Source organism: Danio aesculapii, chromosome 21 (assembly GCF_903798145.1).
Source record: "Danio aesculapii chromosome 21, fDanAes4.1, whole genome shotgun sequence".
Taxonomy (NCBI): Eukaryota; Metazoa; Chordata; class Actinopteri; order Cypriniformes; family Danionidae; genus Danio; species Danio aesculapii.
Genome location: NC_079455.1, coordinates 20,472,341 through 20,494,711, shown reverse-complemented (window position 1 = coordinate 20,494,711; position 22,371 = coordinate 20,472,341). Strand labels below are relative to the sequence as shown.

Below are 22,371 nucleotides of genomic sequence, written 5' to 3'. Positions count from 1 at the left end.
ATGGACTCCAATGGCACAAGTGGTGATGTGCCTTTCCTTCATCAGCAAGTATTTCAGCTGGATTGGGATCCTCTCACCATTTGTGAAACTATATTGGCTGTGTTAACATCTCTGTTTTTCTTTTTTGTAAACTGCGTTATGTTCTATGCTCTAAAAAGCAAGCACATATTCTTTGAGACGCCACGCTATATACTTTTTGGCCACATGCTTATGAATGACTCTGTGCTTTTGCTGCTAACAACTGTCATGTTCATGTTAGCTCTGTGTTTTTATCCAATACATAAATCCATATGCACTCTATTAGTCTTCATCTCAACTCTTGCTTTCAATAACGCTCCTCTGACTTTAGCACTGATGTCTCTGGAGCGATATGTGGCAATCTGCTTCCCTCTGAGACACTGCACCATCGCCACACCTAAAAGAACTGGAATCGCCATTGGAATCATCTGGTTTCTAAGTACTATCAATGTTATCATAGATATTATTATTGCTTTAATTAATAACCCAAATTATTTAGCAGATATTGCTTTTTGCACACTAGAGCAATTGTATATAGCCAAATGGCAGGTGGATAAAGCTCAATGGTTTTCTGTGTTTTATTTTGTGTCTGTTGCAGTGATCATTATATCGACATATATCAGCATTATGATCACAGCCAGATCTGTTTCCTCTGATAAAGATTCTGCTAAAAAAGCCCTCAGAACAGTGATGTTGCACTTGATTCAGCTGGGACTGTGTCTCACCTCTTTTTTATTTGCCACAATAGAGATAATACTATACATAATGATAGGAAGCACATCACCACTCTTCATTAATCTGAGATATTTAAATTATTTTGTTGTTCTGATTCTACCACGTTGTTTGAGTCCTCTGATCTACGGCATGAGAGATGAAGCCGTGTGGCCCTTGTTCAAATATTACTTCTGCTATCGTTCAGGCAAAGTAAAACCCTCAGTTAATGTGCATTAAATATTTGGTATGAGAGGATTTGAAATAACAATTTCAAATGTCAAATAAAACTAAATATATGTAAATAAGTATTATATGATATTTTATATTATATATGATGTTATATAATTACTTAATTCATTGTCAATCTTCAAAAATAATGAAATGATTAACTTAATATTATTTAATAATTAAATTGTTAACTAAGTTTAATATTTACACTTGAAATGTGGTAATAAACAGGTTAAGTTCTCTGTAGATCATATGTTTTCATAACTGCTTTTCAGGCTTAATTTGTGATGTGTCTTGAACATTTTAAAGCCCCCAGGAAAGTTTTTGAAAACATACAGTATTCTTTACCAAAACAATATTGGTTTACATTTTGAAAGGGCCGGTGATATACACATGCAAAAAATGATATTAGCTAAATGTTTTTTTTTATTATTTAGACTGTTCAATTTTCATGCTTTGATTTCATTTTTTTTTGTCATTTTTGTCATAGATGCTTTTAATGAAAAAATTCATTTTGCCCTGCTGCTAAAATTCAATTTGGCTTCCTTATACATTAGATAAGTGACAGACAGTTAAAGATTGCCGTGTTTTATTTTGTGTCTGTTGCATTTGTTGCATTGATCATTATATTTCCATATTTCAGCATTAAGATCACAGCCAGGTCTGTGTCCTCTGTTAATATATTGCTAAAAGCAATGATATTGCACTTGATTTAGCTGAGACCTTGTCGCACCTCTTATCTATTTGCCACAATAAAGTGAAGACTTTTCATAGTGATTGGAAGCACATCTCCAATCTTCATAAATATATTTAAATTATATTGTTGTTTTCATTCTACCACATTGTTTGTGTCCTCTGATCTACGGCATGAGAGATGAAGCCGTTTTTCCATAATCCTGGACCAGGCCGCATTCTGAGCAGCTGGTTATGGAGGAGTGGAGAGCATGAGACTGATTCCTGTAAGACCCCAGTGACAAACAAGTCTTCACATTAATCTTGAAGGGCCAGCCTGTACACCAAGCGGTGTTGAGCTCTGCACAAGAAATTTGGACATAGGAGAAATGGTCGTGCCCAACTGAGCCTGAATGAAAATGAATGAATGAATGTTTTATAAAATGCTGTAGAAAAATAAGATAATAATAGTATAAGCAAAAGAAATGTTTTGCTAATAAATAAAGGTTAAAAATAAGCATTTTCTCTAGACAATCATTCATTCAGTGAAATAGGTTGAGAACCCCTGCCCTAAATAATGCAGACTAACAATCCCTCAGATGATTTGAATTTCAAAAGCATTTGTGTTTTATATTGATGCTAATGCAAAGAGATGTGTCTTTAAACAACTTTTAAACTGACACAGTGTGTCTGCTTCCCGACTGTGCAAGGAAGGCTGTTCTAGAGTTTTGATGCCAGATATGAGAAAGATCTACCGCCTTCAGTTGATTTTGATATTCTGGAAATAATCAATTGTCCAGAATTAATTGAGCCCAGTGGAAGTGAGGGGCTATAATAAACTAGGAGCTCCCTCAAATACTGGGGAGCTAAGCTGTTCAGGGCTTTGTAGATAGTCAATAAAATGTACAAATTTATACAATATTTAATAGGGAGCCAATGCAATGATGAATGAACTGGAGTAATATGATCATATTTCTTTGTTCTAGAAAGCACTAGCAGCTGCATTTTGAACTAGCTGAAATTTGTTAATTAGGCAAACCGTCTAGTAATGCATTACAATAGTCTAACTGAGAGGTCATGGAAGCATGAATAAGCTTTTCTGCATCAGACATTGATAGCATATGTCAAAGTTTGGCAACATTTTTAAGATGAAAAATGCAGTTTTACAGATGATTGAAATCTGGCCTTTAAATGACAGGTTGCTATTAAAAATCACTCCCAAATTTTTGACTGCCAATGAGGACTGAACTAAGAATCCATCAAGGGTTAGACGATGTTCTAGGTTTTTGCGTGTGAGGTTTTTGGGTTCAATAAGCAAGTCCTCAGTTTTATCTGAATTTAGTAATAAGAAGTTATTAATCATCCAATTTTTCATATCAGCTATACAATCTGTTAATTTCATAAATTCATATGTATGATATGAGAGGATTTGAAATAATTTGAAAATTTTATTTTACATTTGATATAATATTATATATGATGTTAATGTCAAATTATGCATATACACATTCGTTCATTTTCTTTTCGACTCAGTCCCTCTATTAATCCAGGGTCGCCACAGCGGAATGAACTGCCAACTTATCCAGCACATGTTTTACGCAGCGGATGCCCTCATACACACTACAGACAATTTAGCCTACCCAATTCACCTGTACCGCATGATTTGGATTGTGGGGGAAACCGGAGCACCCGAAGGAAACCCACGTCAACGTAGAGAGACCATGCAAACTCCAGCATATGCACATAATTAAATATATTTTTATTTATGATTTATTGTGGCATGTTTACTTTTCATGCTTTGATTATTTGAATTCTAAAATGTAGAAGCTATTATTGACAATTTACATATTGCCTTGTGGCTTATATTACACACTGGGCCCTATCATACACCCAGTGCAATAAGGCGCTAGACGTATGTGCCCCGACGTGTTGCTATTTTCAGACCAATGCAACCCTAATTTTTCCAGTGTTCTGCAAAGTTGTTTAAATAGCAAATCCATTTGGTGTTCCGGTCCAGAAAAGAGGTGTGTTAAGGCTCATTGTTGGCGCGTTGCTATTTTGAGGAACTAAAATAGACTGTGCAATAGACCAGCTGAAAGCAGTTATATACTCTCTGCCTTGTGTTGGACGCAGTTTTCTTTTGTTCTGCGTCCTGTTACTAGTTTATTTTCATGATGACTAATTTATTTGCTCTGTTCCCTGTCTACCATGCCTTCTTCATCTCGGAGGCTTTTTCAGTTTATTCATGACAACTTGCTTTTGTATGTTTTTATTATTACTATTTATTATATGCATCTTTATATTTGTTTTATTAAAAACAAGCTTGTCCACCTGTCAGCTTTGTGTTTTGAGCCATATAGGATGTGCGTTTGGATAAAAATCCACTTTTTTGACCACACTTCGTTACTAATGTTCATTTATTAGTTTGCTGGAAATTAGAACTGAATGTAGAAATAGTTTTGAAACAAATCTGTGCATTTAACAAACAAAATTAATTATGTAAGCTAATGGATGTCTTCAGTGGAGTGCATACAACACCATTTCCTTATCCACGAAAGAGAGAAAGTGAAAGTAAAGGTTGATTGAAGGAGGCTGATTCTTTATCCTTGCACTGCAGATTAATTATTTTCTCGCTAGTGAAGAGTTCAGTTTTTACACGTACAAAGTTTGCCATGTAAATAGCAAATGTGCCATGGCACGATGCAACTGACTCTTGAAGGGAATAGGAGATGACACACCCATGATGCATTAAGTGAATAAGGTCAACCCTGTTAGACCATGTGCCACGGTGCAGTGTATTTTTCCATCCTTAAAATAGCAAAAGTGGATTCGGACACACCTTTAATGCTTTTGCGCCTAGATCGTTAAAATAGAGCCCACTTTGAATCTGTTGATTTATTAAAATGATCTAGTTTCCAACAGTATAATATGCATCACTTAGTACACAGTTACATGACAGCCTGTTGCACGAAGAAAGATGACAAACAATCAACATTGTCAGTGGTGAGGGATGCAAACAAATGTGACATTACTTGAGCCAGGCTGCAGTGCTGTCAGAGGTGAAAAAGTCATGCACGCCAACGCAACCAAGTTCAACTCAACGAACCAATTTGTCCTCAAGGAAATAAGTTGTACAACACTCAGCTTTACAACTGAAATATGGACCTCTAACCAGATGGAAGCTTACATGACCATCACTGCACATTTAATTTCTGAAGACTGAATTTATTTGTGTTGGAAGTAAAAGTGTTGGAGGTGTGCCACACAGCTGACAACATATCAGAGTGTCTTGATCATATAAAAACACTTGTCATATCAAGTGTTTTGATGAAGCAATACGAAACACCAGGAGGAAAGATGGTAGTAGTTGTCCGCAACAATGTCGCTAATAAGATCTAATTTCTGATAACTCATGCTGTCAAAGGTGTTCATTGTGCAGGACACACGTTGCAGTTGTGCATTAATGTGGCTCTGAAAACTGATCCGTCCTGTCCATTGCTGCCAGTAGACACCTTGTGGGACATTTTATGAAAAGTGTCAATAGCTTGGACAGATAAGTAGAAGAACTCATTCAAGATGTCTAGACATGAGAACTGCACAACATATGACTTCAGGATTGATCTCGCAATGTGTTCATCTTCAATAGTCACATCGCCGGATATGCAATGTTGAGTTTGAATTATAATTGATCAGCAAAAGAATGCAGATTTGTTTTGTATGTGTTTTAAAGGGATTTCAAGAGAGTTTAAAGTATTCAGACACAAAAATAACAACATCTGTAATGTTAATAAAGGATAATTTTATTTAATTATTAATACAATGAAGACTATACTGCATTATTTTACATTACATTTGATTATTCAAATTTTGTATCTGAATACTGTTTGACTCTACATAAAGCTGTTTATTTTACTTTTTTCTTTGCTCTCTTCAATTAATTTTGCTTGCAATTTGTTTATTATTTCTACATGACTGACTCTCCTACAAAACATCATCCCAATCAGTCTAAATGAATGATTTCTTTCCAAATAACGCCATATTCAAACCATCTAGTGAAATTGTATTTATATCGCAATATGTAGATGCAGAAAAACAAAGTATCGCGATGTCAGAATTTTTCAATATCGTGCAGGTCTATATGTACCTGATGCTGGAGTGCTTTCTGGAACAGAGATTGCCTGTTAAAGCTGAGCTTTCAGATGCTACCGAACAGTCAGAGCAAGATTTAGATCTCACAACTGCACAATAGCAGACAGCCCAGGACACTGTCTGTACTGAAACTTATGATTACTCTCACTGAACTGCTGTTGCAGGAAGACAATCCATGTCGTTCAGCCACACCGCCCATGTTAACAAATATGAACAAACTGTGCGATGACAGCCCAAGCAGTAAAACATTGAAAAATAAACTAAGAGAAGAAATAGGAATTGATACGGGAATATTACGAGCAGCTTACTGTATTATAACCATGCTGCCGTTTTAGACCCATGTTTTAAGAGCTTGTCATTGAGAAATAGCAACAATTTTGGATCTGGCTGAAAGTTTATCAGCAGATGCTGTACCAAAGAAGTATTTTGCTATTAGTAAGCCTACAAAGAAAAGTGAGACCACATGAAAAGGGAAAAAAATGGGAAAGCAGGTGGAGATATCGATATTAATGGCCACTGACATGAAGGAGGAGAGTAGACAAACTTGCATTCCCAACAATGCAGACAAACTCTTATTCATTCATTCATTTTCTTTTCGGCCTAGTCGAATTATTACTCTGGGGTCACCTGAGCGGAATGAACAGCCTTACCCAGCATTTGTTTTATGCAGTGGATGCCTTTCTAGCTGCAACCCATCCCTACGGACAATTTTAGCTTACCCAATTCCCCTATAGAGCATGTCTTTGGATTATGGGGGAAACCAGAGCACCCGGAGGAAACCCATGCGAACACAGGGAGAACTTGCAAACTCCACACAGAGAAATGCCAACTGACCCAGCCGAGGCTCGAACCAGCGACCTTCTTGCTGTGAGGCGATCGTGTAACTCTCATGATATGAAAAAAAATTTGATCAGAGGGAAAACATTTTCAACATTTCTCTTCAGCCTTTACAGTTTGATTTATATTTGCTGTGTTAATTTAAATAGCTAAATTTAGCTATTTATAGGCCTTTATTTAATTACAGAAATGTTTAATTGCTAATCATAGGCTGTTTTTGTTTTCACAAAAGAAGGTTTTCATGGGACTTTGTATGTTGGCCCACTATCAGAATTGCACTTTATATTTATTTCTTTTAGTTTCTTTACCAAACTGTGCTTTTTTATTGTTAGCAAGTTCGTAACTTGTGATTTGTGTGTTATCATTTATAATTAATTAATATTCTGGAATATTCCATGCTGTTTTTTTTTTCAAACACATTAAAATCATATCAATTGTTTTATCCATGCGCAAGCTCTTATAGTGACTATTTGAACCCATATTATTATGATTTAGTATTTCCGTACAAAACAATGTTACAAATGACATTCTTTCTCGGTTCTTAAACTCAAACCGTTTTTCCTCATATTTGCTTAGGTTATAGGTCTCAAACTGTATTTCTGGAGGGCCGCAGCTCTGCATAATTTTGCTCCAACCCTAATCAAACACAGCTGATCTAACTAGTCAAGGTGTTCAAGACCACTAGAAACTATTAAGCAGGTGTGAGATGGAGGTGGTATTGAGTTTTAGGCCATTGGATAATTTGATAATTAAGATAACATAATAAAATGAAAGAATACTGGTTGACTAGGAAAATTCAGAATCTGGGCAGCCCTAAAAATAAATATATTAGAAAAAGAGGAATAATGTGCAACATGTGACGCTTGGGGACTGGGCCTACAGTGCACTCTCTCCTCCTCTTTAGACTATCAGGCTTGAGAACCCATGAGACGCCATTTTTTATCTCTCTCACAGCTATATAAAGAGAGAATCTGGAGCAGAATTCACAGCAGAAAGACTTACTGCACAAATGTCACATTAATATCTAACTAACTAAACTGTGAAGCAGATACATTTCTTTAGGCAGGATCATCAGTATAACTGCTTAATTTATTACTGTCTTGCTTGTCTGTTTCTTGTTTTTCAGCTTATGGACTCCAATGGCACAAGTGGTGATGTGTCCTTCCTTCACCAGCAAGTATTTCAGCTGGATTGGGATCCTCTCACCATTAGTAAAACTATGTTGGCTGTGTTAACATCTCTGTTTTTCTTTTTTGTAAACTGCGTGATGTTCTATGCTCTAAAAAGCAAGCACATATTCTTTGAGACGCCACGCTATATACTATTTGGTCACATGCTTATGAATGACTCTGTGCTTTTGCTGCTAACAACTGTCACGTTCATGTTGGCTCTGTGTTTTTATCCAATACAAAAATCCATATGCACTCTGTTAGTCTTCATTACTCACTGTGCTTTCCGTAACGCTCCTCTGACTCTAGCACTGATGTCTCTGGAGCGATATGTGGCAATCTGCTTCCCTCTGAGACACTGCACCATCGCCACACCTAAAAGAACTGGAATCGCCATTGGAATCATCTGGTTTCTTAGTTCTATCAATGTTATCATAGATATTATTATTGCTTTAATTAATAACCCAAAATATTTAGCAGATATTGCATTTTGCACACTTGAGAAATTGTATATAGCTAAATGGCAGGTGGATAAAGCTCAGTGGTTTGATGTGCTTTATTTTGTGTCTGTTGCAGTGATCATTATATTCACATATATCATGATTATGATCACAGCCAGGTCTGTTTCATCTGATAAAGAATCTGCTAAAAAAGCCCTCAAAACAGTGATGTTGCACTTGATTCAGCTGGGACTGTGTCTCACCTCTTTTTTATTTGCCACAATAGAGATAATAATATACAAGATGATAGGAAGCACATCACCACTCTTCATTAATCTGAGATATTTAAATTTCTTTGTTGTTCTTATTATTCCACGATGTATGAGTCCTCTGATCTACGGCATGAGAGATGAAGCCGTGTGGCCCTTGTTCAAATATTACTTCTGCTATCGTTCAGGCAAAGTAAAGCCCTCTGTTAATGTGCATTAATCACATGCTCTGAGAAGATTAGAAATAATAATGTTAAATAAAATGACAGATACTTTATGTAACTTTATACTTTATGTAAGTATTATTTGACATTTAATATTAAGTTTGACTTTATAGAATATTATAATGTAAATGATTAATTGAGTCTTCAAATACATTCATTATTAACTTATGTGAATATTTTAATTTTGAATGTGGTTTTAAACATGTTTTGAGTTATCTGGAGTTCATAAATATCACAATTGTTTTTCAGGCTCAATTTATTTTTTGTCTTAAACATGTAAAGCACACAGGAAAGTGTTTGAAAGCATACAGTATTCTCTGCCAAAATATTTGTTTCAAAGCCAGTGATACATATGCAAATAATTGCGTATATTATTTTATTAATATTTTAATTTGGTCTGCTTACTTTTCATGTCTGTATTTCTCATTTTTGTCTTGTATAATATAGAGGCTGTTATTGAAAAAATAAAATAAAATTGTCTTGCTGCTAAAATAACATATTGTCTCTCTATAAGTACATTAGCCAGATGCCAGATTGTTGTTTTATTTTGTGTCTGTTAAATTGATCATTATATTCACATATATCAGCATTATGATCACAGCCAGATCTGTTTCTGCTTTAAAAAAGGCCTCAGAACTATGAGCTGGCCTATATTACACACTGTCCTTATGTGCGGCCTATTCACTCTGCCTTGTGTTTGACACCCTTTTCATTTTGTTCTGCATCCTGCCACTAGTACGTTTTCATGATGACTAATTTAGTTTGCTCTGTTTATTGTCTACTATTGTTTATACTTCGTGGACAGTTACCTTCACCACTGTTGATTTATTAAAATGATCTTGTTTTCTACTATTTAGTATAGTATGCATCACTTAGTACACAGTTACATGACAGCCTGTTGCACGAAGAAAGATTGTACACAAAAATGAATAATACATGTACAGGCCTTTGCCCTAAATTAATTCAGCAAAAGGTTATTTTTCCAGATACAATTTATGTTGTTTCTTAAACTTGAAGACCCAGAAAAAATGTCTTTGAGATTACAGTTTATTTTTGCTTGGGTATAATTATGTTTTTTATTCTGTAATTTAAAATCTGTTAATGGAAACCTTTGCATTGCCTTAGTGCTGAAACCATTGTGCCTCTATAAATGAATATCTATTAAATACTTCTATGTATAAACTGTTAACACAGTTTAAATAAAAGGATAAATAACCCAATAAGTTAAAAGGATGGATAACCCAAATATTAAAATACCCTGTTCATTTACTCACCCTCAGGTAACCCAACATATAATGTAGGTGACTTATTTTCTTGAGTAGAGCATTAAAGAATATTTTTTTTAATTGAATATGTGAGCTTTGGTGATTCATGGTAGTAAATGGCTCTCATTTTTTAAAGTTTAGCTAAAATAAATACATACAACAAGCTCAAATCAATAGCCATGGCTCCTGGTGACATGCACATGTCTTGTGAATCAAAACGATCAATTTGTGTAGGATATAGAAAATAATTGACTACTATTACATATTATTATTCACATATTAGTAAGGCTGTCCCTTAATAGTCGACTAATTGGTGGTCGACCAGAACAAGCTTTGTCGACTGAGGGTGTACTCACACTATGCTATCCGAACCTTGCCCAGGCCTGTTTCCCGGATCGTTTGAGAAGTGTGAGTGCTCTGAATCGGGTTCAAGCATGGTTCAGTTGGCCGGCCCTGGCCTGGTTGGAAGAGGTATACCAGAGCGCAGTTCACTTTGGCCAAAACTGAAGACGAGAAGTGACTTTTACAGGACTGTTTCATATGTATTTATTATCATTCTTATTGTTTAATGAACACAAACTGTCGTAGTTTATTAAAAACGCAAACCCCTCACTGCATGACAGCTGCACCTTTAGCAAACCTCATAATTCCGGCAGTGCGAGGACTTTATAATTGTTTATGAGCATCAAAAGTGGCTGATCTGTTCGGCGAAATATTTAACTGCGTGTCACTGCATATCTAATAACTAAAACGATATAACTAAAGTACTGAAGTCCACTGTAAAGTACTAAAGTCCACTGTGCTGAGCAAAAGCGCTTCTCTTCTGTTAAACTGAACAGCGCATCATTGATGACGTAAGCGTGCCTAGACGCAAATGCAATGTCAGTGCGGGCCGTCAGAGGAGACGGGAGGAGTGACAAGCGTGCTTCGACCCGGTTCAATGTAACTGTAGTGTGAGTACATTTTGTAATTAGAAAATTACAAAAAATCCACAGGAAGTGGCAAGGTCTGTGAGAGCTTGTTAAGCAGACCTGGCAAATCATTTAAACATCAGACATTAACACATGAAAAAAATTCTACATCATTCGTCAATACTGATCATGACTTAACATTTAAGACATATGAGTAGAATGGTTAGCCACTTATGTTTACATAGGCACTCATGTCAATAGTAGCTTAATTTGCGCCAGTATGCTGGCCGTGTATCCAAGTATTTGTACACAGCGAGTAAAATTTTAATGTTAAAACTTAAAAACATTTCTTTAAGCTCATCCAATATACTGCAAAGATGATGCATCATAAGATTCAACATCACGGCCGACCCTGACTCAGCAAAAAAACACTAAAACACTGAAAAGTAAGCTAACAGAAGAAATTGACAAAAGATGGGAATTGATGGGAAAATGGTTTTGGATCTGGCAGAGTTTATCTGCATATGCTGTTTCAGAAAGTGACTCTGCCATTATAGGCCTACAAAGGAACGTGAGCCCGCACCAAAAATGAAAAAAAGGAAAAGCAGACACTGAAAACTGACGGAAAGTAGCATAAAGAAGGAAAGAAGGATGAAATGTACTTGGAAGACATATCAAAACATAATTCGGGCTACTGACATGATGGCAAAAAAATAAAAAATTAGGTGCAGTCTCCCAAAGTCTCTAGATAAGCTATGCACCTGCACTCCATCCCTTCCACATTTACTTCTTCGAAGCATATTTTCTCTGAGGGCAGGTTCATTGTGAATAAGACATCGAACCCACTTGTTCAAAACAGTGTAGACACATTTGCGTTTATTCACATAGTATAAAAAAAATGAGAATTGAGGGATATCCTTTTCAACATTATTTCTCTTAAGCCTTTATATACAGGGGTTGGACAATGAAACTAAAACACTGGCCTCATAAAGCGCTTAAATTCTACTGGTGTTCAGGGACAGGCTCTACAATGGTTTAAGTAATACTTAATTGACCATTACCAGTTTGTAAATATAAAAGGACAGCTTTCACCGGTCAGACCAGGAAAGTATGGGGTGCTTCAAGGATAAGTTTTAGGTCCTTTGCTGTTTACAATATACATTCTACCCCTGGGAGACATTATAAGACACAGGATCAGCTTTCACTGCTATGCAGATGATACTCAATTATATTTTTCAACAAAACCTGATGAGACATCTGAACTAAGCTAACTGAATGTATTAAAGATGCTAAAGACTGGATGACCAACAATTTTCTTCTCTTAAACAAAACAGAATTATTACTTATTGGGCCTAAATCCTGTACACTGCAGATCTCACAACTTGATCTGCAATTAGAAAGACACACAGTTCTGGGTATTACATTAAAAGATCTGGGTATTATATTAGACAGCAACTTAACATTTGAAAATCATTTCACGAGTTCACACCACAATATTTGACTGAATAGAATATGCGTATTTGGCGTGCTGTCCGGGAGAGGGCTCTGAGCTCTGGAAGACACGCTAACTCGTATCAGGATAAAGAGAGATAGGGTCAGAGCGCAGTGTCTAGCCCGGCTCTAGAACGCTTCCCCCCAGATTTAAATAGGTATCTGGTTTAATAGTGTGGATTGGGGTGGTGGATGGACGCTGAAGTCAAGAAAAAACGGAGGTATGACTATTGACTATTTAGGGTTTTTCTTGAGCTGATTGGAGAATAGAATGATTGTGTGCGTGATGAATTAGCCTCGTCAAAGACTGATCGTACTCCTCCAGAAATTTGTTTAGAAAACATCACATCTCACATCAAAAAATCCGCATTCTTTCATATGAGAAATATTGCAAAGTTACGAAGCATGCTATCCATCTCAGATGCAGAAAAGCTAGTTCATGCTTTTTATGACTTTTTCAACGGGGTTTTAGAAATTAATGAGAAAATAAAGAGTTAACCAGATACAGTACAAATGGATACAAGTAATAAACACAATCAAATACATATTTGCAAGCTAGAGAAAACAAGGAGGCAACCATTTTAATCGCACTTACTTACACTTACTGAAATAGAGGTAGAAACTGATTCATGAACTGTGTATTGTAAAGTTCCTGTCAAGCTCTGACAAAGTCCCATATAGTCTTTTCTGATCCTTCCTTTAAAAAACGGCAGATGAATCCCCTGTTGTAAGCGTCTAGATTGCTGAAGCACTTGTCGGAAAAATGACGGGAACACAGCACAAGGCTGGGGCTATAATGCGGAGGTACTTTTGCAAAAATAAACTTCGACCACTGACTCTTCACAGCCTCATCTTTGGGTAGGGAAAGTAACATTAAATTTCCCTCACACTTCAGAGCACAGAGTCTTTGCAACTTGATTCAACCAGGATCTGCTACAGTGTTTGTGCTTTTTTTTGTTCTACAATGTTTGTGGGCAGGGCCGGGGGTTTCAATTTTCCCGGGTCTGCATGTGCAACAATGGCGGGGCTTGTTTCCATATCAACGTCACTGTTAAACTGTTAACACCTCAAACATTCTATTGTAACAGATGAGGCATGACAATAGGCCTGGAGATCAAAATGAAGCTTTATTAAAAGCATAGATAACCCAAACATAACCTAAACCCGCTAAAGACTCGTTACCGTGACGATTCGTTTTTTGTATATATATTATATATCAACAAATACTGTAAGCCTAACACCCTTACTAACATAAACATGAGAAAAACAAGTGCAAAAAGAAAATGGTCCGCCCTCTCTACCATCCTAATTGCAAAAAGCAAAAGCACTTAAAGATTCGATAACAATTAAAGCTGCAAGCATCAATAAACAATAATATTTGAGCTGATCTATACCCTCACCGGACACTTTATTAGGTACACCTTACTAGTATCCGTGTGGTTTTTCTGCTGCTGTAGTCCATCCGCCTAAAAGTTCAACATGCGATCAGAGATGCTCTTTTGGATACCTCGGTTGTAACGAGTGATTATTTGAGTTACAGTTGCCTTTCTATAAGCTCGAACCAGTCTGACCATTGGTCACTGGATATTTTCTCTTTTTCGGAGCATTCTCTTGTAAACTCTAGAGATGGTTGTGTGTGAAAATCCCAGTAGAAATCAGCAGTTTCTGAAATATTCAAACCAGCCTGTCTGGCATCAACAACCATGCCACATTCAAAGTCACTTAAATCACCTATCATCGCCATTCTGATGCTCGGTTTGAACTGCAGCAGATCGTCTTGACCATGTCTACATGCCTAAATGCATTGAGTTGATGCTATGTGATTGGCTAATTAGAAATTTGCATTAATGAGCTGTTGGACAGGTGTACCTAATAAACCAGTAAGTGTATGTATATAAACAAAAACTGAGAAAATCAGTTTTATGCCAAAATTCCTTCTGTCAGCAGGTGGCACTATGACTGAGTGTGACTCGATATTGACATGTTGATGTCTTTAGGAGAGGAATCTCATCGAAGCTCTGAATTTTTAGGCAAATCAGACATTGTGTGGCTGAGTTATAAGTACTTCCTCTTCCATGGCAAAACACTGAACTTTGTCAGTCACCACAGACACGCCCTTTGGCTAAAACTTTGGATCCTTCACAATTTCACATCACAAAGGCCTTGGATTATACTGAGAAAACTTGTAATCAATCTGATAACATTTCTAGGAGGAGTTTGTTACACTGTATTTCCTGTTACCAGCAGGTGGCGCTATAATTGTAACTGGATATTGGCATGTAAACGTGTTCAGGTCAGAACTGTTAATAAACGTGGATTTAAAACACACAGAAAGAGAGAGAGAGAAACAGAGAGAGAGAGAAAGAGAGAGAGAGAGAGAGAGAGAGAGAGAGAGAGAGAGAGAGAGAGAGAGAGAGAGAGAGAGAGAGAGAGAGAGAGAATATAACAGCGACAGTGGATAATCTCAGTCAGTTTAACCATGCAGTTGAAATTGATCACCCCGTCACCAGTCTGAACAGGGTAAAAATCTGTATATCTTGACATACATGGTGCTTTCCAAACAGGATATATTGCCCTCCAAAAGGCACATCAGAGTAAGAAAAATCATAGCCGCCGAATTAAAGTCTTGTTCCAAATTATTTTTAAATTGAATATACAGCAACATTCACATCTTAAAATAGAGAATGACAACAGATATATGTATAAACAATATGCCAAAAGACAGAACATTTTGCCAGGTGTATATAAAACTTTGGTTTATTACACCTGAGTTCAACTTCACTAGGGCTGGGACCTGATTACCGCCACACCTGTTCACAATCAAGAAGTCACTTAAATAGACCTGCCTGACAAAGTGAAGTAGACGAATGATCCTCAAAATATAAACCTCAAAAGCCTTAGTTAAGGTGAGTGTTCGTGATTCTACCATAAAAAGGAGACTGGACAAAAATGGTTTGCATGGCAGAGTTCCAAGATGAAAACCTCTGCTGAGAAAAAAGAACATCATCCCAGTTTTGCCAGCAATCATCTCAATGATCTTTTGAAAAATACTCTGTGGACTGACAAAACCAACGTTGAAACTTTTGGAAGGTGTGTGTCTCATTCTGTGTGATGAAGGTAACACAACATTTCAGAAAAAGAACACCAGAACCAAAAGTAAAATGTGGTGGTGTTGGTGTCATGGTCTGAGTTTTTTTTTTTTTCTTGCTTCGGGAGCTGGAAGACTTGCTGTGATAAATGGAACCATTAATTCTTTATGTACCAAAAATCCTGAAGGAGAATGTCCAGTCCTCTGTTACTGACCAGAAGCTGAAGCAAACTTGGTTCTGCAGGACAATGATCCAAAGCATACCACAAATCTATTTATAAATGGCTGAAGAAAAACAAAATGGAATGTCCTAGTTAAAGTCCTGACCTGAATCCAATTGAGAATCTGTACCCTCCAATGTGACTAAATTACAACAATTCTGCAAAGATGAGTGGGCAAAAGTCCTAAAAAAAAGTCCTAAAATTATTGAAAACACTTGATTGCAGTTGTTGCTGCTATTGACCCAACCAATTTTTAGGTTTGGAGGGAAACACTTTTCCACACAGGGCTTTGTAGTTTTTTATTTTGTTTTCCCTTAATAATAATAATGAAAACCTTCATTACAAAACTGCATGATGAGTTCACTTGTCTAATTGTTGACTAATATTTAAATTAGTTTGATGGTCTGAAACATTCAAGTGTGACAAAGAAATCACTAAGGGGCAAACACTTTTTCACACCACTGTATATATAACTATATACATATACAGTTGAAATCAGAATTATTAGACCCCCCCCCCCCCCCCCCCCCCCCCTGAATTATTAGCCCTCGTTTATTTTTTCCCTAGCTTAATGGAGAGAAGATTTTTTTTTCAGTGCATTTCTAAACATAATAGTTTTAATAACTTCTCTCATAACTGATTTATTTCATCTTTGCCATGATACAACAGTAAATAATATTTTACTAGATATTTTTCAAGACACTTCTATACAGTTTAAAGTGACATTTAAAGGCTTAGCTAGGTTAATTAGGTTAACTAGGCAGGTTAGGTTAATTAGGCAAGTTATTGTATAATTATGTTTTGTTCTGTAGACTACAGAAAAAATATCGCTTAAAGGGGCTAATAATTTTGACCTTAAAATGATTTATGAAAAATTAAAAGCTGCTTTTATTCTAGCCGAAATAAAACAAATAAGACTTTCTCCAGAGGAAAAAATAATATCAGACGTACTGTGAAAATGTCCTTGCTCTGTTAAACATAATTTGGGGAATATTTAAACAAGAAAAATAAATTCAAAGGGAGGGGAGGGGGTCTAATAATTCTGACTTCAACTGTAACTATGCTTGAGACAGTCCCACCATAAGACAGTTTTGAGATTTAGCACAACAGTTTTTTTATTATAAGTGGTCCATGGAATACAAAACAATGTTTAACCATTTACTGATTTTTAATTGATGTCAATACTAATTATTATTACAACCCATATTCATCTAAATGTTCCTCTCAGCAGTGAGATTCCATTTACTTCTAATCAAAGAGCAAAAAAAAAGCATTTTAATGATATAGGAGTAAATGAGAAGAAGCTCCCACCCACCGAGTGATGCACATGATGCAACTACGTGGTTTTGTCAGCCACTGTAATTGTTATAAAAGCTCAGGAGCACAAAGATTTGTGGATTATTGCAGCTGGAGCATACGAAAAGCTGATGTCTTGACTTATTCACTTTTGAATGTCAAAGCTTTGTGAAAAGAGGTCTGTTCTGTCTTTTGCAAACTTTTAATAATCTTTATTTCATCTAATGAAAAAACAGCGTAAGATTAAACTGGGTGTGTTTTTTTTGTAACATATTGCTCAAATCTGTCCTGTTTCTTGTCTTTCAGCTTATGGCAGGATCCAATGGCACAGCAGAGGACTCATCCTTCACTTATCAGCAAATCTTTAAATTAGACATGGATGTTGTCACCAGCACGAAAACTGCAGTGGCTGTGTTAACATCTCTGTTTTTCTTTTTTGTAAACTGCGTGATGTTCTTTGCTCTAAAAAGCAAGCACATATTCTTTGAGACACCGCGATATATACTTTTTGGTCACATGTTAATGAACGACTCTGTGCTTTTGCTGGTCACAACTGTTATGTATGTGGTGGCTCTGTGTTTCCTTCCAATACCTAAATCCATATGCACTCTGTTAGTCTTCATATCTCACTGCACTTTCCGTAACGCTCCTCTGACTCTAGCACTGATGTCTCTGGAGCGGTACGTGGCAGTCTGCTTCCCTCTGAGACACTGCACCATCGCCACACCTAAAAGGACTGGAATTGCCATTGGAATCATCTGGTTTCTAAGTACTATCAATATTATAACAGATATTATTTTGGTTTTAATTTTAAACCCCAATTTTGCTGACTTTATATTTTGCACCTTAGAAAAATTGTTTGTATTCAAATGGCAGATAGATAAAAATCAATGGTTTGATGTGCTCTATTTTGCGTCGGTTGCATTGATCATTATATTCACATATATCAGCATTATGATCACAGCCAGGTCTGTTTCCTCTGATAAAGAATCTGCTAAAAAAGCCCTCAGAACAGTGATGTTGCACTTGGTTCAGCTGGGACTGTGTCTTACCTCTTTTCTATATGTCACAATAGAAAGAGCACTATACATGATGACTGGAAGTGACTCTTCTCTTTTTATTAATCTGAGATACTTAAATTATATTATTGTTCTGATTCTACCACGTTGTTTGAGTCCTCTGATCTACGGCATGAGAGATGAAGCCGTGTGGCCCTTGTTCAAATATTTCTTCTGCTATCATTCAGGCAAAGTAAAGCCCATAGTTAATGTGCATTAACTGTAGATTTATTTAATAATATTGTGGCTAGTAAGTCGGGAGAGGTCGAAACAGTTTAAACTATAACAATTAAAATGTTTAACTTGTTTACAGAATTTTTATCAATTTATTACCTAACAAAATATTCAAAACTGTTACAACTTATAATATATTCTCTAATCAAACCTGTGCAATGTCTATTAATGCTCTTTTCAAGGTATATTTTTTATTTATGACCTGTTTCTTTTATTATTAGATGTATATATTAGTAAGAAATGAAACTTCTCCTCCCATTTAAGGAAAAATGAAAAAATTTGTAGTAGCATAATGAAGGAATTACATTGCTGTTGTACTGTATATGTTTACGCACAGATAATATACCAGAGTGAAAAGCCTTGGATGCATTTTCATTACTGATCTCAGGTCTTTGGGTGTCATGTTGCATTTTTAGAATGATCTTCTATCTCTGTGTAATGGTCCCACTCAAATTAATTGCTTGATTTACACTTTAGACACTAGTACTATTTCTCTGTTCCTTTTCTATCAGCTTATGGCTGGGCTAACAGACATCTCAGAATGTGTCTTTAATTTATTTACGGTGGACATGGATGCTGAATCAACACTAAAATTGCAGTGATTATGTTTGCTCTGAAAAGCAAGCACATATTTTATGAGACACTGCAGTGTATTCTTTTTTGGTTACATACTTTTGAATGTACTTATGTTGCTAACAACTACATGTATGCATTCTATCTGTACATTTTACCTTCAAGTAACCAGAACCGGTGCACTCTTTTAGTCTCATCTCAACTCTTGCGTTCAATAACGCTCCTCTGAATTTAGCACTGATGTCTCTGGAGCGGTACGTGGCAATCTGCTTCCCTCTGAGACACTACACCATCGCCACACCTTAAAGAACTGGAATCACCATTGGAATCATCTGGTTCCTTAGTAAAATATGTATTGAAAGTCATTACTTTTGTGTTAACTGCCAATATCAGTGTATTTGTATGATTTTTATTTTGTACTCAAGAGACGTAAAAAATACAGATCAAAATGCAAAGATAATATTGGTGAAAATAGACAATTAACAAAATATGTCAGTGGTTATACATAATGTCTTAGTTTAATTTTGTCCAATTTCAATTTTAGGGCCAGTAATCAAATTTAACAGGGTAGATAATAATTTGAGGAACAAGCCAAAAACCTTTATGTTTTCTTTTTAAAAGATGATAGAAAGTCACAGACAAACAGGAACTTGCTGTAACATGCTGTAAAATGTTTTACTAGACTATTATTTGAAACAAACATGAACTTTAAACGTCCTTAAGATTGAAAATATCACATTTACCATTTCGTAGCCAGAGGGTGATTCGAAAGACTAACCCCCCGCCAACCCAACACTGGGAAACATACATACAAACTCTTAAACACACATTCACTATTTTAGCATATTCAGCTCACCTATACAGCATGTCTTTGGACTGTGGGGGAAGGCAGAGCACCTGGAGGAAACCCACGCCAACATGCAAACTCAACATGCCAACGGACCCAGCTGAGGCTCGAACCAGTGAGATTCTTGCTGTGAGGCGATCATGCTACCCACAGCACACCGTAACGCCTGTCAATGCAAACAATTATTTTTCATAAGTCCAATATGACGCAAGAAGTCATCTTTCACTGATGACCTACTGTATTGTTAAATAGAGAAAACATTTTACAAGTGACTTTTATTCTAAATCTTGTACCTTAGTCTTAAAAGAAAAAAATGTAAAGCACCAAAAGTGGCCCATATAAAACTTAATTTTATTATTAATTAGTCTATTTATCCATTAATTTTCAAATGTACTTTTTTTTACAAGGTTAGGAAAAATCGTGAAGCTCTGCATTAATGTCATCATTATTTAATTTTTATTATTCAAATGGACTAATTCTGACTGAGGAAAGTTGAACGCGCTGGCCAGTTTGTTATTAACTTAATAAATGCTAGTTTTTAATTGAAAACTTTAACAGGTTCTTATATTTTTTCTAATGATATATGATGTAATACATTTGCATCTGACAAGCCAATCCAGTAATAAATAGCGTTTAAAATGTCACTAAAAGCAGTATTTAAACTTCATTTTAAAAACTCTTGCAAAAAGGTCCAAATTTTTGAGAGAACATATAACCATGGCTACGTGCCTAATTTATGTCAAAGTCAAATTTTAGCTAACGTTAATGCTAATGAAAATGTTAAGGTCTTCTTTACTTTCCTGTAGGCTACCAAATCTCAAGCATGATTTTGATGAGTTTAGAAAACCTAAAAAAATTGAGTGAAAAACACATCTCTAACATTGTTCAGTCACTGTTAAATTGCAAATTCTAACAGAATGACTTCATTTAAAACAAGAATAGTTAGTGTGTCACTACCTTGAAACCAGCAAAGGTGTGTTTTGATAATCATCCATGTTTCTTTGAGCCGAGGCGTTGAACGGTCGAACCACAGAATCAGCGTGGGTTGCAGCGCCCTCTGCTGGTAAATATAAAACTATACATGATCTTGAGTCCTTGAGTAAAACCACCAGCAGCAACTCGATAGATGAAGTATTTGCTCATTTCTAATAGTTTAAAACCTATTTCGGAAACACAGAGGTCGGTCGGGTAACTCTTATATGGTTATTAAAAATGACCATTGACTCACCACATGGTTCCATATAGCCTATACCTTTATGAGTTTCCTTTTTCTGTTGAACACAATATGTAACCATTGACTTCCATAGTAGATTAAACAAATATTATTAAGTAAATGTTACAGGTTCCCAACATTTTTCTAAATAACTTCGCTTGTGTGGAAAAAAAGAGAAACTTAAACAGGTTTGTTACTAGTAAAGGTTGGGTAAATGATGACAAAATTATCAGCTTTGGGTGAACTATGCCTTTAACAATTTGTAATGCTGTAAATTAGCTTCAGCAATCATAAGTCTGGTTTCAATAGCATATCAATAGCCATATTAAAGGGACATCCTCATTGACTCTCCCTCATGTCATGTGGTTTTAAACCTCTGAGTTTCTTTCTTCTGTTGAAAAACACACACGTAAAAGATATATTGAAGAACGCTTGTTGCTGGGACCCATTAACTTCTATATGTAACAGAGGCCAGCAAGTGAAGGGTTGCTGCTAGATCGGATATGGTTGCGGCTGGAAGTTAACAAGAATTATTTATATTTTTTATTAAATTTCCCATTTATTGTAATTTATTAACGTCTACCCCCACCCCAACCCCAACCGTTCACATAAAAACAGTAGTTGAACCGAGAATTATTTATATCTATTAAATTACCCAATAAATTGTATTTTTTAATGCCTACCCCCACCCCAACGTCACAGTACTGTAAAAATATAAATTATTGTTATACAGTGTCATTATAAAAAAAATGCTGCTATATTGATGTGCGCACTTCTGGTCAGCCGCGTATCCGATATAGACTTTACCATAGTAAAGTGTTATGCAGATAAACCTCACTCATTTGACCTCTAAAAGGGTGCTTCACCGACAAACACTAGGGGCCATGGTCTGTAGCCTCCTTGGTGGAGCAACCGACTCCCATGAAAAAAAATTGCCAGTTCAATCAAACTTGGAGCGGGTTGAGTGGTGTAGGACTGGCAGGGTTGCATTGGTGCCGTGACCTGGATGGGAGTGAGGTTTAGGGGGGGTGAGTATAGCGGAGGCCAGCTAAGTGCTGTGCAGGTAAACCTCACTCCTCTGACTTCTAAAAAGGTGCTCTAGCAAAAGACACTAGAGGCTATGGTCTTTAACCTTCTTGTTAGAGCAACCGACTCCCGTACAAAGACTCGCTGGTTTGATCCCAGCTCGGAGCAGGTTGGGTGGTGTAGGATCGGCGGGGATACACATAGTAAGGAAAAAAAACATCAGTGGTTGCCATCTTACAACATTTTTCAAAATATTTTCTTTTGTGTTCCACAATAGAAAGAAACACTAATAGGTTTTGTACAAGTGAAGGGTGAGAAAATATTAGAATTTTCATTTTGGGGTAACTTATAAACACGTTAAAAGTCATATTTGGTGAAAATAGGGGACAGTATGAAAAATATATCATGGTAGCACAAATAAAAAAAAT

General features: G+C 36.2%; 3 protein-coding genes across 3 annotated transcripts; all 3 read left to right on the top strand.

Moving 5' to 3' along the window:
• LOC130215200 (odorant receptor 131-2-like) lies at positions 1-969 on the top strand. The gene has a single exon (XM_056447109.1). It carries the CDS (start codon positions 1-3, stop codon positions 967-969), a length of 969 nt encoding a protein of 322 aa, XP_056303084.1.
• A 6,778-nt stretch (positions 970-7,747) lies between these two features.
• On the top strand, positions 7,748-8,716 carry LOC130215199 (odorant receptor 131-2-like). The gene has a single exon (XM_056447108.1). The coding sequence runs from the start codon at positions 7,748-7,750 to the stop codon at positions 8,714-8,716; it is 969 nt and encodes a 322-aa protein (XP_056303083.1).
• An 8,397-nt stretch (positions 8,717-17,113) lies between these two features.
• Positions 17,114-18,270, top strand: or92a7 (odorant receptor, family 92, subfamily A, member 7). Its single transcript, XM_056446954.1, has 2 exons — positions 17,114-17,170; positions 17,299-18,270. Exon 2 carries the CDS (start codon positions 17,302-17,304, stop codon positions 18,268-18,270), a length of 969 nt encoding a protein of 322 aa, XP_056302929.1. The 5' UTR covers positions 17,114-17,170; positions 17,299-17,301.
• The last annotated feature ends 4,101 nt before the right edge of the window (positions 18,271-22,371 follow it).

Excerpts from the sequence above, each read along its gene's own strand:
- or92a7 (XM_056446954.1), top strand. The coding sequence starts at position 17,302 with ATGGCAGGATCCAATGGCACAGCAGAGGACTCATCCTTCACTTATCAG.
- LOC130215199 (XM_056447108.1), top strand. The coding sequence starts at position 7,748 with ATGGACTCCAATGGCACAAGTGGTGATGTGTCCTTCCTTCACCAGCAA.
- LOC130215200 (XM_056447109.1), top strand. The coding sequence starts at position 1 with ATGGACTCCAATGGCACAAGTGGTGATGTGCCTTTCCTTCATCAGCAA.